Source organism: Podarcis liolepis (assembly GCF_965112155.1).
Source record: "Podarcis liolepis genome assembly, chromosome: 13".
NCBI lineage: Eukaryota > Metazoa > Chordata > Lepidosauria > Squamata > Lacertidae > Podarcis > Podarcis liolepis.
The window spans coordinates 29,856,881-29,878,649 of record NC_139573.1 but is presented as its reverse complement, the minus strand read 5'-3'; the positions used below and the strand labels follow the sequence as shown (position 1 = coordinate 29,878,649).

Below are 21,769 nucleotides of genomic sequence, written 5' to 3'. Positions count from 1 at the left end.
GGACTGGGTGTTATGAGATGGGATGAACCCTGAGTTCTCTTCCTCCAAGAGTTGGGTTGAGGCACAAGCGCCATCTTGCCCCAGCAGCCATAACGAGATGTTTCGTGATGTCCTCTGTAGGGAGTTTTGGTGCACTGCAGAAACTTCAGAGAACTCCCATTTCGATGGGGGTGCCTTGCATATATCCCTGGTACAAACTCAAAATGTGCAGATTCCACCCATCCCCTTTTAAACTTAAGTATGCAAAAGCTATCTACTTCCCTTTCAGAGGCATTTTTTGAGGGGGAAGGGGGGGGTCACTGCTGTCAGCGACACTGGTTGTTGTTCTTACGGAGGGACGTTTGCCTCGCCCAGAGATTGGCCTCGATAGCTAGAGCCACGGAGATGCCCAGGGTGGAAAGGTTTTCTTTGGCTACCATGCCACTGCCTCAAGACCTGAGTAACCCCCCTGAAGGAGTCTTGGTGTACCTGCCCCTTTTTTTCTCCTTTCTGGCGAACCGCTGGATGAGTTGGCTGGCTTAACTGTGTGTGTGGACTGAGTGGATTGAACTGGGATCAAGTGACATGAGAGCTGTAGCTATAGGGATAATCTGAAATTGTTCATTCACATGCAGATCTCCCCCTCTCTTGCCACTGGCAAACAGATGATGAGCATATATATATATATATGAACTAGGTCTTAGGTCAGCGTTTCCCAAACTTGGTTCTCCAGCTGTTTTTGGACTACAACTCCCATCACCCCTTAGCTAGCAAGACGAGTGGTCAGGGATGATGGGAATTGTAGTCCCAAAACAGCTGGAGACCCAGGTTTGGGAAACAGCTGTCTTTCATCTCTCCCCGCCACAAAAAATGGTGTTAAATCACTCACTCTTCTTTAAATGTTCAAGGGCTTGAGACAGGGCATTCTTAAAGGAAAAGGCCGATGGGACAGGGCAAGTTTGCCAAGTTATTCAAAGCGATGAAGGTAGTCAAACAGGTCATCCAAATGAGTCCAGGCTGCCGAGCAGGTAAAACCCAACTACAGCAGGGTTACAGCACCAGGGGCTATGCAGAAGTCACAAATGTCTGCTTCCAACAGCAGCAGTGCCTCTTGGAGCCTCAAAGGGGTAGAGATCCCCATCAACAACAGAGGAGAATGAATTAAGGGGAGTCCACTGGGCTAAAAGATGGGTGGCTGTTATCTCTTCCCCCCACCCAAACCAAAATTCTTTTTTTTGGGGGGGGGGGTGTTACGGGCAGCAGTTTGTGCATGTGTGTTGCGTGGCACGAGATCGTGCAAAGTGCACAGGGGGGGTTAACGCTTTGTATGCATAGGGAATCTGCGCATGTTTAGTAACACACGGTTAATAGAACTATATTTATATATATATGTATATGTATTCGTAGATTTTCACGGGTACAAGAATGCAGGTTTTGGTGTCCTCGGGTGTCTTCCCGTGTAAAAGTTGGGGTGTCTAGGCGACGTTTCGACGAGGTCTCACTCGTCATCTTCAGGCTGGTGCTTTCGGCTTCTTGTTACTGGAACAGAGCGGGATCTCAGTGTTTGAGTTCCTATAAATACTGTAGAGGGGTGTGGTGTATTGCCTCAAAAGTTCTGGGCAGAGGGGAAGTTCCCAGGCTAGTGTTCTTTTCTTCTTTTGTTCCTTAATTACTTGAGGGATATCTTGAGTGATTTCTTGAGTGATATTCTGAGTACCACTTAGGTGGGTCATTAGGTGTGGATTAGTTGCTAAAGCCTTCGTGTCTTGACCTCTTGAATTTGTGAAGAGTTTTTCTGGGAAGATGGCTGTACTGCACTTAGTTGTGCTTTGGCTTGGCTTCGTGTATAGGGGCGAGCTGTGGTTTTGTGCCCTGTGCCAGCCAGATCTGTGTAGGGATTGCAGGGGGGTGCAGCATCCGGAGGTGCCACTATGGTTTGGTTACTGGATGGTGTCTGTAATTTATCTGTGGAGAGGGTCTGGGTTTGGGTCTGGTGTGGTTGATTGGTGGTGGCGTTCTGTGTGCCTCTGGATCTGGTGTCGGTTTTTGTGGGGAGGGCTAATTTCCAGATGTCTGGCAGGCGGGACGTGTCGTCACGCTTGTTCATGTTGTGAGGGTGTTTCTCTATCTCGATGGCTTCCATGATTATTCTCTTGTGGTGATGTTCCATGTTAAAGAGCAATTTGGAATCTGCAAAATTAATTTCGTGTCCTGTTTCTTTCATGTGTTGGAAAAGAGAGGAAGATTTTTCTTCTTTTTTGACGGCATTCTTGTGTTCTGCGATACGTGCATTTAAACAGACGAATAAATGAAGAATAAAAGAAGAAAAATCTTCCTCTCTTTTCCAACACATGAAAGAAACAGGACACGAAATTAATTTTGCAGATTCCAAATTGCTCTTTAACATGGAACATCACCACAAGAGAATAATCATGGAAGCCATCGAGATAGAGAAACACCCTCACAACATGAACAAGCGTGACGACACGTCCCGCCTGCCAGACATCTGGAAATTAGCCCTCCCCACAAAAACCGACACCAGATCCAGAGGCACACAGAACGCCACCACCAATCAACCACACCAGACCCAAACCCAGACCCTCTCCACAGATAAATTACAGACACCATCCAGTAACCAAACCATAGTGGCACCTCCGGATGCTGCACCCCCCTGCAATCCCTACACAGATCTGGCTGGCACAGGGCACAAAACCACAGCTCGCCCCTATACACGAAGCCAAGCCAAAGCACAACTAAGTGCAGTACAGCCATCTTCCCAGAAAAACTCTTCACAAATTCAAGAGGTCAAGACACGAAGGCTTTAGCAACTAATCCACACCTAATGACCCACCTAAGTGGTACTCAGAATATCACTCAAGAAATCACTCAAGATATCCCTCAAGTAATTAAGGAACAAAAGAAGAAAAGAACACTAGCCTGGGAACTTCCCCTCTGCCCAGAACTTTTGAGGCAATACACCACACCCCTCTACAGTATTTATAGGAACTCAAACACTGAGATCCCGCTCTGTTCCAGTAACAAGAAGCCGAAAGCACCAGCCTGAAGATGACGAGTGAGACCTCGTCGAAACGTCGCCTAGACACCCCAACTTTTACACGGGAAGACACCCGAGGACACCAAAACCTGCATGTATATGTATATATATACACACACACACACACATTATAGGCGCAATCGAGCACATGTGCACACACACACACACCCCACCCCCAACATAGACATTTGCACCGGGGATATCAACCATTATTTTCTCAGGGCTCTAAAATCCACACACCCCCGCCCCCGGTGTGGAGTTTCCCAGTTCCTGCAGCTGGATATGCGCAGTGAGTGTTGGGGAGCTCAAAATATTACTTTGCAAGGAAACTTCATTATTTGGTATAAGGCAATGAAGAATTAATACCCTGCCCCCTTCTCCCTTCCTGATAATCAGGGGTGTCTTTAGCTGCTTTTGCAGGCTTGTTGACACAAGAGCAAACAGGCTCCCCGTCACGCCTCCATAGACATAGAGATCTTTGCCTAGACGGGCTATATATATAAAATATTTACAAGATTTACAGGATACAGACCAGACTATACACAGCTTGATGTATGAAAGTGCGCCCCTGCTGGCTGGTAAAGGAATAGCATTAAGGCCTCCAGAAAGAAGGGGGATGAGGGGCAGGGGGGGCTGACGGGGTCAAGATGGGATAGAGCTGGAATGGTGAATAGCAAGTGCTTCAGCCCCTCTGACAAGGTGGTAAACAAGTGAGATCAGGTGGAGGAGGTGAGGGAGAAACGACAGGAGTGTTTTAAGAAGAAGTACAGAGGTTGTTATGATGCTCACACAGGATAGGAAGCAAGCCTTAGGCAAAAAAACCATACAAACCAGACCACCAGGGACTTGAACACAGAAGCAACTCGCAGTCACCTTTTGAGCACCCTGGAAAACAGACCTCGCTGCCTGTCACAATTGTTCCAAACATAACATCGGAAAAGACCAGAGCCCTGGCACTCACAACCCCCTGAATGCACACACACACTTGGCTGCAGTCAACCCACATGGCAGGAATATGGGACCCAAGGGATGAGGGCACACAGTCCAGGGGCAGAAATCACAGATGGGCAATGGAAAGGAGAAATGAGCAAGAGGTATTCTTGCATGTGTGCAAACACACACACACACACACACACACACACGGTTCCCACAACATAGGGGGGAGAAATGTATGCTAGTCATGTTCACACCCCCAATAGAAAATCAGAATACATATGGAAAATCAGGATACTCTCTCAGCGCGCACACAACCACACACACACAAGTTGCATACACACGCCACTCCCAAGCTTGGGCATTTATTTCCATGCACACACCTCTCAAGTACATGTTCAGATATCTGGCCCAGTGCATACAAACGGATACATCTGGGCTCACACAACACACACAGCCATATCCTGCCCTCATGCACCTGGAGCACACGTACACACAGGCATGCCACACAGAGTCAGGGTAATAAAGCTCCCACATGAATAAACAAGGAGGATTTGTGCCAATGGATGCCCCTTGCATGGCATTCAAAGCTTGCTCAAGGCGATCTCTGCAGAGCCCCTTGGCAGCTGAATGCCTATTCTGCTGCCCTGCCTGGTGAAGTGCTGGTGGCAGCAGGGAAGGCAGCCTTTGGTCTCCTCTGGAGCACTTCCGGAGGGTGCACAACAGATATGAACCTGCACGGAAGCCATCTTTGTTGAACGCAGCCCCCCCCCCCCCATAGAAGGGGGTCACGGGCTGCCTCCTACCAGACCCTAAGGGGAAGCTTACACACACACACACACACACACACACACACTCAGGAAGTGGTGGGTAGAGGGACTTTTCTTCCAAATGGAGGAGGTAGATTGGTGAATAAGTTGATGAAAGGGCAGCTACTTGTCACTTGCTTTTCTGTATACTTGGGTGATTTAGGCTTGACCACAGAAGATGAACCAGGGATCAAAAAAATGTTGATTTGTTACCCTTTCAAGATTGACAATGGAGCAGCAAAACAGCAGAAAGTGCCAAGTCTTCCGATACATGCTTTTGGCTGGAATTTCTGCCTGCGTGCAAAAGGTAAAGCAGAAGGGACGTTAACCTCCAGAGTCACAAAACTGAAGGCTGGAGCTGGGAGCACGGCTAGCAACCTGGCAGTTCTGATGCCCAAAACAAGTTCTGAGCGCAGTGTGGATGTGTGTGTGTGTCCTCACATGGAAACAGTAGTGTTGCTGCTGCATGTAGGGTGGAACAGATGCAATGGACGAGAGGGCATCTGTTACCTTTAATAGCTGCACTGAAGAGTTTTGCTTTGTTTTGGTGGGGTGGGAAAAGCTGTGGCTAAAATTTCCTTTCCTACCCAAGGTCTTTTTGCATGTGGTCGCTGTAGCTGCATACTGAAGAGAAACCTAAGAGCACTTGTGACTCTCAAAATACTGCAGATCATTTTTGCAAACAGCAGCAACAACACTCCTAGCAGGAGCCCTGTGTTTGTCTGTTTGTTTGTTTGTTTGTGTGTGCTTTAAGCAAACACAACGGCAGCAGTAAAACTCCCATTTCCAATATGATGAACTGCGGGGGGAAAGTTTGCAAATGTTACACACTCCTGTTTCCTCTCTAGACGCTGCAAGAGTTATGGCTGGTGGCAAATTTATCAGAGAGTTTAAGTTTTGGCTTTAAAAGAGGGGTCATTGTTTGGAGTGTCTGCTGGCTTGGAATTGTGGAAGTTGCAGTGCAAACCATTTTTGAAGGCATTTGGGTTGGGCCACTTGGAAAAGGAACAGTCTGAAACTTACATGGGGCTACAACCCAAGAAACTGAATTCATTCACTTGCACTTTAGTTGATTAGTCTACCCATTGCACTGATTGGGGGGGGGGGCTGGAAATGTGGAAAAATAAGAGGAATAGGCTGAAGAGAAATAACTGAGGGAAGGAAGTGTTCTCCCTGCCCTCAGGTCAGTGGTAGAATAAGGGGTTTCCCTGCTTTTGAGTGCAAGGGCTAGAACACTACATGAAACTCTGTAAGTTTCCAAAATGCTGCTCTACACAGGTGCAGATGATCCCATATGTGTGACTGCACAAAGACCACGGGAGCAATTGTTTCTGGAGCAAGAAGTTTTTAGGGATACGGCATAAATGTCAACAGCAGACCCCATATTGAAACATATATTCCTACTCAAGTGAGAGAGAGAAAGGGAATGCCTGCTAACAGGGAGCTTCCTATTTGCAAATTTTATCAGTACTTGTATCGAAAATGTTTTAATAATAATAGTAATTCTGCTGCCCAGTTAACCAGGCATATCTTTATAGTTGTTTAAACATCACACACACTTCTGTCTCAGGTTAAGCGTTAAAAAGTTTTCCACTACAGCCAACATTGGAACAAAGTAGAGAGTGTGTGTGTGTGTGTGTGTGTGTTTGTGTGTAAGCAAAATCTCCCATGAACCATGTTCATTTCTCGTTAATCCCCAGCCCAAGGAGCGTTTCACACATGTTGACTTGATGCCGAGTGTGTCAGCTCACTCAGGAAAAAGCATCATTCACAAGGGGACATGACTATTCTACTTGGAGGTAACCAATTCACAAAAATAAGCCATCGCTTGATGTCGTAGTCATCAACTGATGAGGATGCATGAGGCCCAAGAAAAGACGTATTTTTTCAACAGACTGGGAGATGCGGCTTCTGGCCATGGTGCTAGAATGGTTTTGAAATGGGACAGGAGTGGGTGGGAGTACTAACCCACCTTTATCAGAATATGTTACAGATAATTTCGTGAAAGCTGCAGCTTTCTTAGCATGTTCTGTCCTTTATCAGGAATGTAAGATCAGGGCCTGGGCTGCCAGCCAATCATCGGAATCTCTGAAGATACTGAAAAATACCTCCCGGTTGGGAGCTCCATTTGCTACCTTCCCCCATTTCAAAGGAGATGGAAATCCATTCAATATTCCAGTCGAAGGCCATTCAATGGGCTAGGGAGATGAGGTTCCAGACCAAACATTTTGAGACATGTGCGAAAATATCTGTTGCACTCCTTAGGCTCTGGGCTTGAAATACTGACCATTACAATAATACAGACTTCATTTGATTTTTGAAGGAAAAGAAAATCAAGTTTGAGTTGGGGAAGGGCTGCGGATCAGTGGCAGATCTCCATGTCAAATATATGAAGGTTCATCTCCCCATGTTTCCAACGGAAGGATCTCTGGTAGCAAAGACTCCTGCCTGAAGCTTTGGAGAGCCGCTGGTTGCCAGAGTAGATGTGACTAAGCATGAGGAAGCTTCGTGTTTTGTTTTTTTCTGGAGGATGCGTGGTAAAACGGAAGGAGGAGGCAGGAGGGCACGAGTAAGGAAGCATCATCAGTGGAGCATTGGGTGCAATTGATGGACTGATGGGCCCCCAGTTTACGAAGCGAGGTCCAGTTCAATGGAAACGGCTGTTGCAGCTCATTCATGACCAGGCAGCAGAGCTTTTCTTGCCATCCCATTCATCCCTTTCTGCTGGTAGAGAATTCTGACGGAGCGAGAGAAAGAGGACAGCTCCATGCAGAACCGTGTCGCGGGCTGTGGGGCTCAGAAGATGCACAGGGAGGAAGGATGCAAAAAGAGCAGGGAGCGGAGAGTCCAGAGTGTTCTAATTCTGCTCCTCTGAAGGATTTCTTGCATAGCAGGAAAACAGCAGATTAAGGAGTAACCATTCATGGAATTCTTGAGCGTTTGAAAGGATGCAATATCAAGGGGAGAGGAAGCTGGGTATAGAGATTCGTGGGTGGGTATGGTTGCATGCGTGTTTTGCGCAGCCTTTAAAAACCTGCCAAAGACGCACACTGGTGGCTTCCGGTTGGAACTCAGCCAAATGTTCTCTTAGGGAGGAAGGCTGATAGCTCAGGGGCAGAGCGTATGCTTGCAGGAAAGAGGTCCAACCCCTGTCGCCTCCAGCAATAGGACCACGGGTCTTCCCCTCCCCCTTCTTTGGCAGGGAAATGGGGTGGGATTTTGATGGGCAATCTGGCCCACGCCCTTGCTGCTCCAGCCAGTCTGATTCGTGGGGCGGGGGGGACGGGGGACCCAAACTGCTAGTAGACTCTTCACAGATCTGCATTGTGTTTCGCTGGGTACAAAATCTGGATAAGACCTCTCTTGATGCCTTGGGAAGGCTGCCGTTAGTAAGGCTAGGCAAGCCTGGATTAGATGGAGCAAAGGGCTGACTTTGTATAAGGCAGATTCCTATGTTCATATGATGGATTCTTGGTTCCCTGTTCAGAAGCTCCAGAGATACTGTGACTTCCTCCGAAGCCTTTGAGAGAGGATCAGAGCCTACTAGATCAATCCTATGCATGTTTACTAAGCAGAAAGTCCAGGCAGTTTCAGTGGGACTTAATCCTGGGTAAATTGCATAGGACTGCAGCTTTAATTGCATAAAGGTTTTGGGACAGACAGACAGACAGACAGACAGACAGACAGGCGCACACACACATCTACAAACACGCAGAGCGTTCTTAAGCTCATTGCAAGGTACAGATATTAATGCAAGAAGGGAAGTGTTTTAAGTGCGAAAAGACCTCTGTAATGCTTGCTTATAACAGGCTTGCAGGATCGGTTGTCTGGGGGGGGTCACAAGAGGTTTTAAAAATTAGTGGAGCGGAAATCGGGGAGGAGCAGAATTACTGGGTCTGCAGCAAGAAGGGGCAGAGTTAAGTTATTCATGTGCGCTGGCTGCTTCTCAGTGTCTTTTGTGGACAGGCAAGACTGAGCATGAAGGAATCTAAGCTTCTATTTATAGGGCTGTTCTGTGTATGTGCACACACGGGGGACAGGAAGTTTTATGTCGCAATTTAAGTACAAGGAGAAAACGGCAGGCTAAAAAGTTGACTAACCAGGTTGTGGAGTCCCTCGTCTTTGGATACTTTTCTAATTATTATTGCATGGGCATTAGGCTTTCTTTGTGGGTGGTTCGGGCAAGACTGTCCCAGTCTCTGTGAGGGACTAGGAGATGTTTTGACTCCCAAGAAGCCGACCACCAGAGGGCCCCCACCCCGCATTTCCACAGATTAACTCACATCTTCCGGGCCAAGAATTCGGCAACTGCACGCCCCCAAGATAAACAATTTCAATAGACACAGCTGCAATTCCCCTGGGGAGACAGTTGATGGGAATACAACTAGGACTGTGTTTACTCTGCGCTTTAAAAACAAATGGACGTTTAAATCCCACATCGAGAATAGCTGGATGCTGTGCTAAGAAAAGCCGAATAATTGAGCAAAACTGCATTATGTGTGCTTATTTTGCATAAGGTATTCCGCTTCTGCAATGGAGCCTTGTACTCTCCTACCCTCCTCACGAGAAATTCCACTTAGCCCCACCCCGAGATATTTCGCCAGGTTTTCAAAGCTTATCTTTGCAGCCGTAATCGGCTAGGAATTAGCTTTCTTTCTGAGAACTGGGACTCCTGATGACCTGTGTCCTATGCCAAGTCCCTATGTTTGTATGGACCAGTCACAGCCCTCTAAGATCACTAGCCATGCTGTGGCGGCAACCTGGAACTCTAAGCTCTATTCAATACCATCGGCTCAGCAGCAACGCGCCCCCCCTCCCCCAAACATATCCCACATCTTTATAGGTGATTAAAACAAAACAAAAACAAAACAAAAGACTACTTTTTTTCTTCCAACCCCAATTTCGTTTGCGTGATTTTTTCTTTTCTTTTTTTTCTTTTATGTGAACAGACCCGTACAAAGATTTTATCTTCTTAATTAAAAAAAAAATTATACATACTTATATATATATTTTTTTCTGTATATTAGCTTAAACTGGAGCTGTGTTTCTCCATGCGCCGGCCCCTGAACCTTCAAAACGGTACATGTGACATGCACCCAACCCATCGCGTTAAAAAACGTTCCCCACGGCGTCTTGAATGAGGTAAGAGGTAAAGGGTTTTGTTTTTTTCCAACGGAAACCAAGTGACAGAGGAGAGAAAGAAAAGGGAGGGGGGGGAAACAAAGAAAAAGATTATCACTCCCCCGCTCCCCCAATATTACAGTTGCAAAAAAAAAAAAAGAGGGGGAGAAAGAGAGAGGGAGGATTAGCTGACAGATTACAAAGAGATGGATGTATCACAGAATATGTGGCTCAGGCAAGAGTTCTGACCCATTAACAGCATTAAGTGCCAAAATAAGGGGATCACAGTCTGGTTTGCATTAAGGGCAGAAAACAAACAGGAAGAAGAAAGCGGAAAGCTGGTAGTCTTTTTTTTCCTCCTTAAAAAAAACCAACAACACTTCTCCCAATCTGTAGAGCAACTGGGATCAGCAACTGTAAGTTCCAGGGCTGAATCCGGCCCCCAAAACTCCAACTGCTGCCCGCTTGCCCCCTGCCAACCCAGAGGCAGGAGAGCTGTGTGAAAGGCCCTGGGGGTGGGGGTGGCTGCTATGGCAATGGCAATGGGAACTGGCTGGCAAGTCTGCTTTGAGGAGTGGGAGGGAAGCCTGGCCTTATCACTGCCACGCTTTGTCCTCCCTCCTCAAAGCGACGCTCCTTTGAGACTATCTGCTGCCCAGGTCTTCAGAGGACCTGCCTGTTCGCCGAACAACCAGGAATAAACAGAGAAGTAGAATGCTAAAATGAAGAAGGAGGAGAAGGAGGAGGAGGAAAGAAGGGTCAAAATGGCAGATGGAGGCAAGACCCAGACCGGAAACCTGGGGCGTTCCTTTTTTGCGTTCCTCGCGCCAGCTTGGCTGATTCTTTTCCCCCCCCAAAATGCACCCAGGTTTCCAGCTGGGCTTCCTCCCACCTGGTTGTTGCCTCCTGAGGTGAAGGGGCCCTGGTTCTGCCCATGGCATGAAGGGTCGGCTGGCACGACCACCCTGGCTGGTTAGGAGGTATAAGCGCACCAGAAGAAGGGGTGACCCGGAGAAGCCAGTTCGAAAGGCCTTTCCCCACAGCCCTGCCACCCTTCCCTGGGCATGAGTTCACCTGTGCTACAGCAGCCCTGAAGGTTGAAGAGTGTATGGGGCGTGGGATGCTACGGGGCGGGGGTAATCTTTAAGTGGCGGGCAAAAAACCCCAAACACTTGGCACCTTCCCCCGTTCAGTTAGGAACCCTCCAGATCTCTTAATGCTAGTAAGGTGGCCTGTGGGTGTCTGGGTGGCGGAAGGAACGCTGCTACCTCTGCAGGGATGCCGTCCTTTCTCCTGTATTGATAAGTGCCATTTGCAAAACAAAAGAAAACAAAACACCCCCCCAAAACGACGACAAATAAAGAGAAAAGGGGGGGGGGGGAAAGGACTCAACCCTTACTTGGCTCTCTTGGAGGGCTGAGGAGCCGGGCTCCCGGGCTCGCCGCTTCCCCAGAGAGCAGAGCGCGTAAGGGAGGGCAGCAAGGTTATTATAGTGCAGCAAGAAGTGTACCGCCACGCGGCGCGGGAAAGCGTGTGCAAAAGAACGAGCAAGGGCCCTTCCAAAGCCCGGTGGGAACGTTGCATGCGGACTTTCAGCTTGGGGAGGGGCAGTGTAAGACTGGGCGGGGCCACGTTAGACCAGCCCACCTTGCCCAACATGGAGGTAGATTGGCTGAAGCCTAGGGCGGGGTGGGGGGGTGAGTTTCAGGGGCAGGGAGGAAGGCAGAGGTGTGTCCTGGACCCCCTCAGCACTGGAACGCAAAGCAGGCACCTCTTCGGTTCAGCCCTGCAGTGCGATTCGAAGCAAAATATAATAGATCTCTTATTCAATCACCTGTTTTTCCCACTAGGGGGAGGAGTGGAGAGAGGGAACCTTTGCCTATTTCCAAAGTGCATTTGTCCTTCCCGTGCGGACCTTAAGCCTCAATTTGGGGTTTCTTTCTTGTCTTTCCTTAATCGCCTGTGTTTTGCCAAACCACCTGCAGCAATGTCCCCTCCCCACCCGACCTCCAATAATTTAATAGGATTTCTCTCTGTCTCTCTCACTCTCTCTCGGCTCCTTTTCTTAACTTTTTTTTTTTAAAAATCTTTTATTTCTTTTACAAAAAAAGTGCATTTTATATTTTAGCCTCCTGGGGAGGGTAACTAAATGCTAAGAGTTCTAAAAGAAAAAAAAGAAGAAGAAAAAGAATATAACAACCAAACACACTCTGACGTTTCCTGGGACTGTTATGTGCAAAAGAAACATATATATATTTATATATATTGGTAATCAAGTCCGTTTAAACGAGAGAGGTTTGATCAGGGCAAAAGAAGTGGTGCTGACTCGTTCCAGTGCTGTCAGGGGAGGGGGAACTGCTACTGAATGAGGAGAAGGGCAAAGAGGTGGTGGGGGGGTTTGGGGGGGGAGAGTAAAATATGGATTAATTTCCTTAACATTGTGTCAAAAATTTTAAGACAGATGTCTCACCCTGGAAAGACAGCTTTGGGAGAAAAGGGTATTGGAGGAAGAAAGATAAACAGGGGGTGAGTGAGAAACATATTGCCCACTTAATTTTTTGTGTTTGTCTGCCTAGACAAAAAAAAAAAAAGTATTGGCTGCTGCACAAGTCTACCGTATAACGAAGGTTCTTTTGTTGTTGTTGTATAGTTTCGACCTTTTTTTTGGTGGCCCGACCCCCATCCACGATGCCTTGCCTCCCCTTCCATGTGATTCACTGACGCTGACGTGCAATATTTAGAAAAAACAAAACAAAACAAAAAAGAAAAATGAAAACAACAAAACAGAACAAAAAAAAAGAAAATCTGTTGTGTCCGAGGTGATGAGGTTGGGGGTGGGGGCCCCGCGGCCCAGAAGTCCAGACATCGCCCCAGTCCCAAACTGCCCCATCTCCCCAATTCTCCCACGCCACCCTGTCTGCCCCCCTTCCCCCCCTTAGACTTCCTGATCCTCGAAGACCTCGAGGAAGAGCGGGGGGAAGAGCTCCGTAGGGCATTCCACCTTCATGTGCAGGAAGCGGCTTGCGTGGCAAGCTCCAATCATGCGCAGGTCGGTCACCTTCATGAGGAGCTTGGGCCAGAAGTGGGGAATGTTGTGTTTGCGATAGTTGATGTAGTGTTCAAATGCCAGCAGGTATGTCTCTTGGCATTTCTCAATCTTGTCGACGCAGATCAGCCCGCTGCGGTCTGCAAAGGGGGGGAACAGAGAGGGCGTGAGAAGGGTGCCCGTGGCGCCAGGCCCAGGCCCTGCCTAGCCCAGCCTCCCACTTCCCCGCAGTGGCTCCTGAGATTTTGATGGCAAGCAGCACACAAGCAGAGCATGAGCCCAGCAGCCTCCTCCCACTTGGAACTCCCAGCACATGGTATTCAGAGTGCATACATGCCTCTGACATGCGTGCCTCTGTCGGCTTGTCCTCCACAAATGTCACCCCCTGGCTAAAGATGTTTGAGCTGCTGGCTGTCATGCCACCTTAGGGTCAATGAGCTCCAGAATTTTACTGCGCGCCGTGTGCTTGCTTTTGCCGGGCCCGAAGCTTCCAGCATTCGGCTGGGTGGCCCTGAGCTGGAAATTTCCATCCCAGCATATGTGGAGGATTCATTCTTCCCACCCCAACTGTGACCCCCTCCAACAAACCTGCCAAAATTAGGCTTGAGAAAAGCCTCTGATTGGCTCCAAGAAAAGGCTCCCCCCCCCCAGCCTGATGGCTGAGAGTGAGCAGATTGGGGGTGCTATGGGCCAGATGGGGAGGCCGCACTCCAGTGGCCCATCACTGGCATAGAAAGTGCTGAGCGGGACGAATCCATGGCCAGACTCGGTATGAGGCAGCTTCCTATCCAGCCCCGTCGGGCGGAGAGGGAGGCGTATGCATAATGAGACCCAGGGCTGGAGGGGGGGAAAGCGTATATCCCGAATCCTGTACCTGAGGACATGAGCAGCACAGCCTGGAGCAGCGCCACTTCGGTGTCGTCCAGGTTGAAGGCAGAGAGGGACTTGCCCAGATCAAAGATGGCGTCCGACACCACGCCCAGGCCGCCGTTCTTCAGCTGCTCCCGCTTGACGGCCATCTCGCCGCTTAGCGTCAGCGTCTCGCTCTCGGGGTCATAGCGCACAGCTGCCCGCAGCGACATGATCTCCATGCAGCAGCCCTTCAGAAGGATGATCTGGTCCTCACAAGGCAGCTGTAGGCAGGGAAAGGCATGGCAGTCAGTGGCAGCCTCGCCGCCGTTCGGCTTACTAGGGCTGTGCTTCACAGAGAAGAGGGCCCTTTGCACTCCTTGCTCCAGACTCCATGGAGTTAGTATGTTTCCACTGCCCCCAACAAAGGAGCAAAGCGAGGAGGGTTTATGAGGAGACAAGGAATGGGTGCACTAAGGAGAGATCATGGAAGGAGAAAGGCCAGAGTCTGGGCATGAATCAAAGAAGGGTGAGGAGCAGCGGGAAATCAGGAATCGCTTGGGAGAGGGTAAGAATTTGGCAGTTCTCTTCAAAAGCCATTTGTTTGAAGGAAGAAGAGTCTTGTGACACCTTAGTACACTTCCTGTGGCACAAGTTTTTGTGGACTACGGTCCATATCATCAGCTGCATGAAGAAGTATTCCAAGTTACAGGTTTATTATATGCATGGTTTGGGTGGGTGGGAATTGGAATGCACACAGCTATCCTGAAATGTTTCTTGAAACAAACTCCTACCTCTGAGAACGTTCATCATTTTGCAGCCATTAGTCGCCCAATACATTACAGCTTCACAGCCATTTTTCCCTTTTAGGGTTTTCGCCTTCGTCAAGTGATCCCAGCTAATCAGGAATCACATAGTGGCCACAATGGCATCATGATGCTACACAACCAATCTGGTTTTTCTAGATGCTCGGTTTACATTACTGAGACCAAATCAAGCTATTTCAGAGTACCTGGACTGGTCACTTGGGTGATCCTAGCCAATCAGGAAGCCCATTCCAAGTCAATGCAACACTCTTCCTTTTTGTTTTGATTTAGGAAAGGTTGCTGAAAGAATGGAGCACCTTCTGACACTGGCAGACATGGTCGTGAAAATTGTCTGTCACTTTTGGCTTGGGCCTACTCGTCATCAGCACCTCAGCCTAACTGGACAAACCAGTAACAAGCTTGCTTGCATCCCATCATACCTCTCTACTTGCCCCTTAATATTTCCTCCTGGTGGCAAACCATGGAGATTATTATGGTGGGAGGAAGCAAGAAGCTGGCTCCACACCTGTGGCTTTCCCCTTACTAATCAGTGTAACGGCAAGACCTGTGATCTCTGCACGTTCAAGAGATTATCACCACACTCCTTTCTCCCCAACCCTCTGACGGAATCTACCCACCCACCTCGCTTACCTCTGAAAACATGGGCAGTTTTTTGGCAAAATCCACCACACGGGTGATGGCGGGGGTGATGATCTTCGTAAACTCGCTGAACGCCTCCAAGTCCACTTTGTCCCCATCGGGCATGGAGGCCATAGGTGACTGACCGATATCTTCGGGCTGTGAGTAGGGCGAGAAGAGAGGCAGAACCATGACTCTGCAGAACAAAAGTTTGGCGCGAATCCACCTTCCAGTCTCAAAAACCACCAGAATCCAATTCTACTTTTGCAACAGGAAGAACTACGCGTTCTGAATCTTCTGTTGATGCGTGCTGCACGTGCAGCTTGCTGGGAACTAATGGGCAAAACACATTGAAACACAGCCTTCTTTTTAAGGCACATGGTACCATTAGGCAATTCCCTCTTGTTGAACTGTCCGTTCTGGTTCTGAAGGACGCACAGCCCTGGCAACATAAAACTTTGCAAGGTAGACTTTAGCATATCAACAACACGGCACCCACAGGGTCCCCTGCCCTGCTGAAATTAGATTTGAAAGAAGCATTCTATTGCATCCTCTAGAACAGGCTGTAGTAGCATGTGCTAGATTATGCTAGTGCCCAGAAAAGTTTCTCTGGGTTACAAATCTGTCCGTCAACACGAAAAAGCTCACTGCTGTATCTCACACCAAAACCCACAGTTTCCCTCCAAGTTGCTGCTTCATTTTCCAAGTGAATAACCTTGATGTCTCTCACTGAGTCAGTGCACATTTCACGTTGGGGCTCTGTCAACAGTGCTGACAAGATCTGGAGCAAGCCACAGCCTCATGTGTTGAAGGTAGGGAAGCTCCAGGATTTCATCCAGCTCTCATTTTTAAGTGATTCGCACTTCCAGGATGAGGGGGAGGATCAGAATGAAGCGATTTTTAAGGTTTCCGTGCTTCCCTAGATTTTGCGATGCAGTTCTTGGCTCAAAAGAAGTACCAAAACACACCCAGAAATGATTATTTTGCAGCGAAACACATACAAGCTGTGTGTTTTGTGAAATGTGCATTCAAAAGTGAATTATAATACGGCTTTGTTTTCATTAATTTTTACGGGAAAGGAAGTTGCGAAAGGTTGATCAATTTCTAGTTTAAGGCAATCTCAAACTACTTTCCGGCATTGTTAAAATTCATTTTGGCTTCTCCTGCTTTGCAATTTGTTGTCTCTCTGCTGGGATATGGGGGGACAGAGAGGAACTGTTTCCTCCTCAAGTGGTCTACGCTGGACAAAGACAAATTGTGTTCTGTCCCCATGAATATTTTCCTGATTTACCCTAGTCCATGCAAGTAAATGAAAAACACACTCCACTTACTTATGTGGAGCGAGGGGGGGGGGAAGAATGCAGTTGGGGAGGAGACAGAATTGCTCCTGCACCTTAAGCGCCGGTTGTCACAAGGGCCTGCAAGCGTCTTCCCCTTGAAGGATTCCTCCAATTATCCTCTAGGACACCTGAAGTTCTGCTGCCCCTGCTGAGGGCCCTGTGCGCACCCCCTTTCTGGAGCAAGGCACCCCTTCTGTTTTTAATGCAGGACATTAATCCTCGTTAAGGGCATGCTAGAGCCTGTGACCCACCCATGTGGGAGCTGGGGAAGCTTTTATGGTGTGTGGTTTTTTAAAACCAGTAAAAATTGTGCATTGGAACCCTCCACACTTCTCTCCTGTTCTTCCTTTGCAGAACTTAAAACAAGGTTTGCAGTTTGTTTTCCCCGTTCCTTAAAAGAATGCCTAAAACTGCGCCTGTGTTGCTTTCAGAACATTGCCCAGCCTGAATTTCAAAACTGTAGCTTAATTTAGGAATGTGTTTGTCTGTCATTGCAAAGCTTAGGAGTGGGTGGGTGGGTGGGTGTTAATATTTTTATTGGTTTTCATTATAACAAGCATCTTATAACAATAAACATTAAGAAATAAAAAATAAAAATTTAAACAACTGTATCATTTTGCATAATGTTTGTACATTCAATTCAGTACCAAAATACTGTATGGGATTTTTCCAATTCCCTGACTTCCCTCTACCCTCCTCTACCCTTGTGTGTGTTTGGTGGTGGGAAGAAGGAGGACTATGAGAGAGAAATGTTTCTCCAAGAGCCACCCTGCCTGCTGGCCTCTGATTTCCTTTCTCCCCCTCCCCTCAAGCCCCACTTCCCTTGACCTCTATGTCCTGACCTGCCCTGGCACTAGCTGACTGTGGCCAGAAGAGGGCACCCCACACCAGCAATCCCTACTCGTGTAAGGCAAGGGGGAAGGGAGGGGGCTGGGTTGGGGGGTTTCCGGCCCATCTGCCCTTGGAGGGAGCTGAGAGGTCACAGCTGTGTCCCTTTGCTCAATCACTTTAACCCTTCAAAGGTCCCTCTTTAGGGCCTGAATCATTTGCTAAAGCTGTGGGAGGAGGAGAAACCTTTATTTAATTAAAACTATTGAGATCTTGGATTTTATTGCCATATGTTTTGACTTCTGAGCTTACTACCAGTGCTAAGTCTAAGCATGGGTTACAATCTCACCACATTAAAAAAAAAAAAGATCAGATTTAACGCATACGGCAGTCTGGAAAAGGAAACAGATATGTTTTGTTCAGAGTGGGCACCACCAATGTTAAGCAGTTTTAAATCCAATCAATTTCAATTAGAGGGTTTAGCACATGCCTACATATATCCTTCTGAAATAGAAGGGGCTTCAAAACTGCTTTTGGAAATTTGGCTGGAGTGTGCACCACCGTGTATGGTTTTATACTACAGATATACAGTCATACCTCGGAAGACGATCAGAATCCGTTCCAGAAGTCCGTTCTACTTCTGAAACGTCTGACTTCCAAAGTGTGGCTTCTGATTGGCTGCAGGAAGCTCCTGCAGCCAACTGGAAGCCGCAGAAGCCCCGTTGGACATTTGGCTTGCAAGAGAACGTTCAAAAACCAGAACACTCACTTCCGGTTTTCAATCATTCAAGAGCCGAAACGTTCGACTCCCAAGGCGTTTGGGAGTCGAGGTATGACTGTATATTTGCACAAATATTTGTGTGTGTGTGTGTGTGCATTGACCTGCTGAAGGGCAATAACCCTAGCCTCCAAAAAAGTAGCTCAAATAAAAATACAGGCTATTATACAATTTTAAAAGAGGTTTAAAAGTAAAAAGAAAAGTTTAAAATACATTTATTACTGCAATTCTGTACCCTCTCTCTTAGAAGACAGCCTCTTAGGAGTGGGGCTTACATCTGAAAACACATGCCTAGGATTGCACTGAAAAACTGCGTTTTAAACAAAAATAATAATCTGGGGTGATGAACTGGTACTTCATGGTAAAAATGCCACTGTCTGGCTCTTGTGGTCCTATTGAATGTTAATCAAAGTGTGGTTTTTTTAAAAAGGAAGGGGAAAATTATATGATACTATGTGGCTGCAAGACAGCAAAATTCAGTTGTGAATAAGGCCTAGTTGAAATAATAATAATAATTCTCTGTCTTATTAATAGGAAACCACACAGTTGAATGATCCAGCATTCATTTATTTTTGTAACCATGTAAGAAAAGGTCAGGCTAGACCCTTCTTCCTGGCATGCTAGATCTCTATGCACAGGGATTTATTATTATTACTTTAGGTACGAAGGAGCATGTAGCGTGTGTTCTTTGTATTCTGCTGGAAGCCGCTCAGAGTGGGTGGGGGTACAAGCAATAACTAATAATAGTAATAGTAATAATTTTTTAACCTGGAAGACTGCATGGAAGTTGGTGTTTTCTCAAAAACATCTTGACTTTGGTTATAGTGTTGTGTCCAAACCTAGGCTTGCGAAGCTTGTGCTTTGTCTGGAGCGAGACAAACCATAAGCCTGGGTTCGGATGTAATACGAACTCAAACCATGGCTTGGTCCCAGTAGCATTGCAGCAGCATGAGCAAAGCAGGGAAAGCTGCAGGGTTCCTCATGAAGAACAAAGCCACGGTTTAGCGGTATATGCAAAGTATGCCACTGTAGCAAATAACAAGCCGGGTAGAACGCGAGCATACCTTGGGCCAGATGTGTGCTTCCAGCTTGTGTTAAACCATTTGCGTAGCATAAAATTGTGCATTTGTTTCCACAGGATTAGGAAGACATGCAGGAGAAGTGGCCCGTATGCCTGGCTAGCTCCCTAGGTAGTAACCATGCTACTTCCTGTTCTCTACAGAACCTAGCTTACGCATGGTAGAAGAAGAACAAAACCCAAAGTAAAGGAAAGTGTTAAGCAAAGCTACGTGGACTTTGCATGCACACACAGACACGTAACCCAGCCCTGATGCAAAACAAGATATACCTGTTGTTATCTGCTCATTTGGCACCCTTTATTCTGCCAGATTTTCACAATGTCTGTGCGCGAGAACGCAAAGGTTGGGGGGAAGATATGGACGCTCAGAAACCGGGGAAGAAGAGCCAGGAAATGTTAGGAATAAGAAGAAGAGATTGTGCAGGATCATGCAACCCCTGGTTAATACATGCAACCCCTGGTCAAGACTCTGCCTGCCGCACCCGCCTCCACTATTTACCAGGAATTTCCGCTTCTGCTTCCAGTGGCTGCCTTGGGCGTTGGTGCTGCGGTGCGCTTCCGTGGCGATGTGGATCAGCTCCCACTCCTCCGTGGTTGGCTCCGGCCTGTGCTGAAGGGATTTCATCATCTCTTCCTTGCGCCGCCTCTCCCGGTTCTCTTCAATCAGCTTCCGCTTGGCTACCCTCTTGGAGTCATCCAGCACCACTAGGGGGCGCGAAGAATGGAGAGGCATGAGTGGGCAGTGGGGCCTCACACACAGCCAATCAGAACTCTGTGTGGCGCCCGTCGCATCCTGCAGCCCACTAACCAATGCGCTGAATGGCCTCACAAGAAGCCATTTGATTGGCCGGCTCCTGTGACAGCCTACGGAATTCTGAGGCCGCTTACTCCGGCCCGTGGGGTTCTCATGCCGCAACAATGGCCCCAATTACATTGGGATTAATAGATGGTCCCACACAACTCTATGTTGGAACAAGCAGCCTGCCCCCTCCCTGCCCCCACATCCTTGGCTACATTTATTTCCGTGATGGGATCCCCGGTTGCAACCGCTCCCTCCCTCGTCTTCCCCAACCCTCGCATCCCTCCATAGCGGGCGCAACGCCCTTACAGTCCATGGCCATGCCAACGGCAATGCACTTCTTGAATCGGCAAAGCTGGCACTGGTTGCGGGTGATCTTGTCGATGACGCAGGAGGCATCGTACTTGCAGGAGTATGTCGGGTGCAGATTCTTCTGGATGGTCCGCCGGAAAAAGCCCTGCAGAGGGGAAGAGCGAGATCAGAACCAGGCAGTCCTGAGAAGGAAGGAGCGCCTTCCGTTTTCCAAGCCACCCACTCGGCTCCTGTTTTCTAACCAATGGGGTACAGCCCTATTGGCACTGCCAACGGGACTCCTGCCCGTTCTAACCACCAATAACAATTGGTAATAATAATTGCCAAGTGTATTAGGGCTTGCATCTTACAAATACAAGTCCATCAGGCAAATGGGTGATTTTCTATTGCGGAGGTTGAGGTGGTGTGCTCCCATGTTCTAATCTAATCTGTGGTTCTAATCTACAAGTCCTGGGGCTGCCCCAAAGGCCTCCCATTCATCAACATGGGGCACAACTGACAAGGATATTTTCCAACCCCTATGTGCTCTCATACTGCTCCCATTCATTTCTGTCTAGGTGTATGTTGGAGAACGTCTCAGCAGGTTGTGCCTCATGGGTTGGATCTGCTAGCTCCCTCTCTATACAGTGGTACCTCGGGTTAAGTACTTAATTTGTTCTCGAGGTCCGTTCTTAACCTGAAACTGTTCTTAACCTGAGGTACCACTTTAGCTAATGGGGCCTCCTGCTGCTGCCGCACCGCCAGAACACAATTTCTGTTCTCATCCTGAAGCAAAGTTCTTAACCTGAGGTACTATTTCTGGGTTAGCAGAGTATGTAACCTGAAGCATATGTAACCTGAAGCTTATGTAACCCGAGGTACCACTGTACAACCTTTAACGGCGACTCAAAGCTGCCACTAGTTTTTCAACTTCTTTCAAAGCCAGGACCACCCCATCTTGCACTCTGCCCTGCACCCAGGGCTGGCAACCTGAGGTAGTCAGTAGATTCTGGGGTAAGAATCAGGGGCAGCTCAAATCTCTGTCATTTGAACAGAGACCTCTTCAGGAACAGAGAGGTCTTGAGTTGTCTCTGCCTGCTTTTACTGCACATGCCTGCCTTTCCTTTTCTCTTTTTGTTTAGTTTTGTTGTCCTCTCTTTCTCTCCTCTCTCTCTCAAAGAAGAATGTGTGTGCGGGGCGGGGGGGGGGCAGGGGGAATGCTTCTGGCAAGAGACCCACTTTAGGTCAGGGCACAGCAGTTTGTTGGTCACGTTCCACCAATTGGAAACTATTGCACTCAACTGTTTCCAAGCTATTTCCTGTCTGCCTGGGTTCAATAGTGGAAGTGAGCTGGGGAGAAAGGATTTAAAGCAGCCGAGTTGAGGGGGAGGTTTTAACCCCGCCCACCAATGCACACT

General features: G+C 48.0%; 1 protein-coding gene and 1 long non-coding RNA gene across 3 annotated transcripts in view; one reads left to right on the top strand and one right to left on the bottom strand.

The window, feature by feature from the left end:
- Window positions 1–3,030: 3,030 nt before the first annotated feature.
- LOC310690864 lies at window positions 3,031–9,992 on the top strand. Its single transcript, XR_014518228.1, has 2 exons — window positions 3,031–7,553; window positions 7,592–9,992. It is a non-coding gene; the product is annotated as an uncharacterized lncRNA (long non-coding RNA).
- Window positions 9,993–10,750: 758 nt separating this feature from the next.
- Window positions 10,751–21,769, bottom strand: part of THRA (thyroid hormone receptor alpha) — a 118,584-nt gene continuing 107,565 nt past the window's right edge. For both annotated transcript variants that reach the window (XM_083470095.1, XM_083470096.1), the window contains exons 5-9: window positions 20,370–20,517; window positions 19,761–19,966; window positions 15,250–15,396; window positions 13,818–14,076; window positions 10,751–13,083 (exon numbers count right to left, since the gene is read on the bottom strand). In XM_083470095.1, the coding sequence (XP_083326221.1) occupies window positions 12,833–13,083; window positions 13,818–14,076; window positions 15,250–15,396; window positions 19,761–19,966; window positions 20,370–20,517 (1,011 nt within the window). In that variant the 3' untranslated portion in view covers window positions 10,751–12,832. The remainder of the gene's footprint in view (window positions 13,084–13,817; window positions 14,077–15,249; window positions 15,397–19,760; window positions 19,967–20,369; window positions 20,518–21,769) is intronic.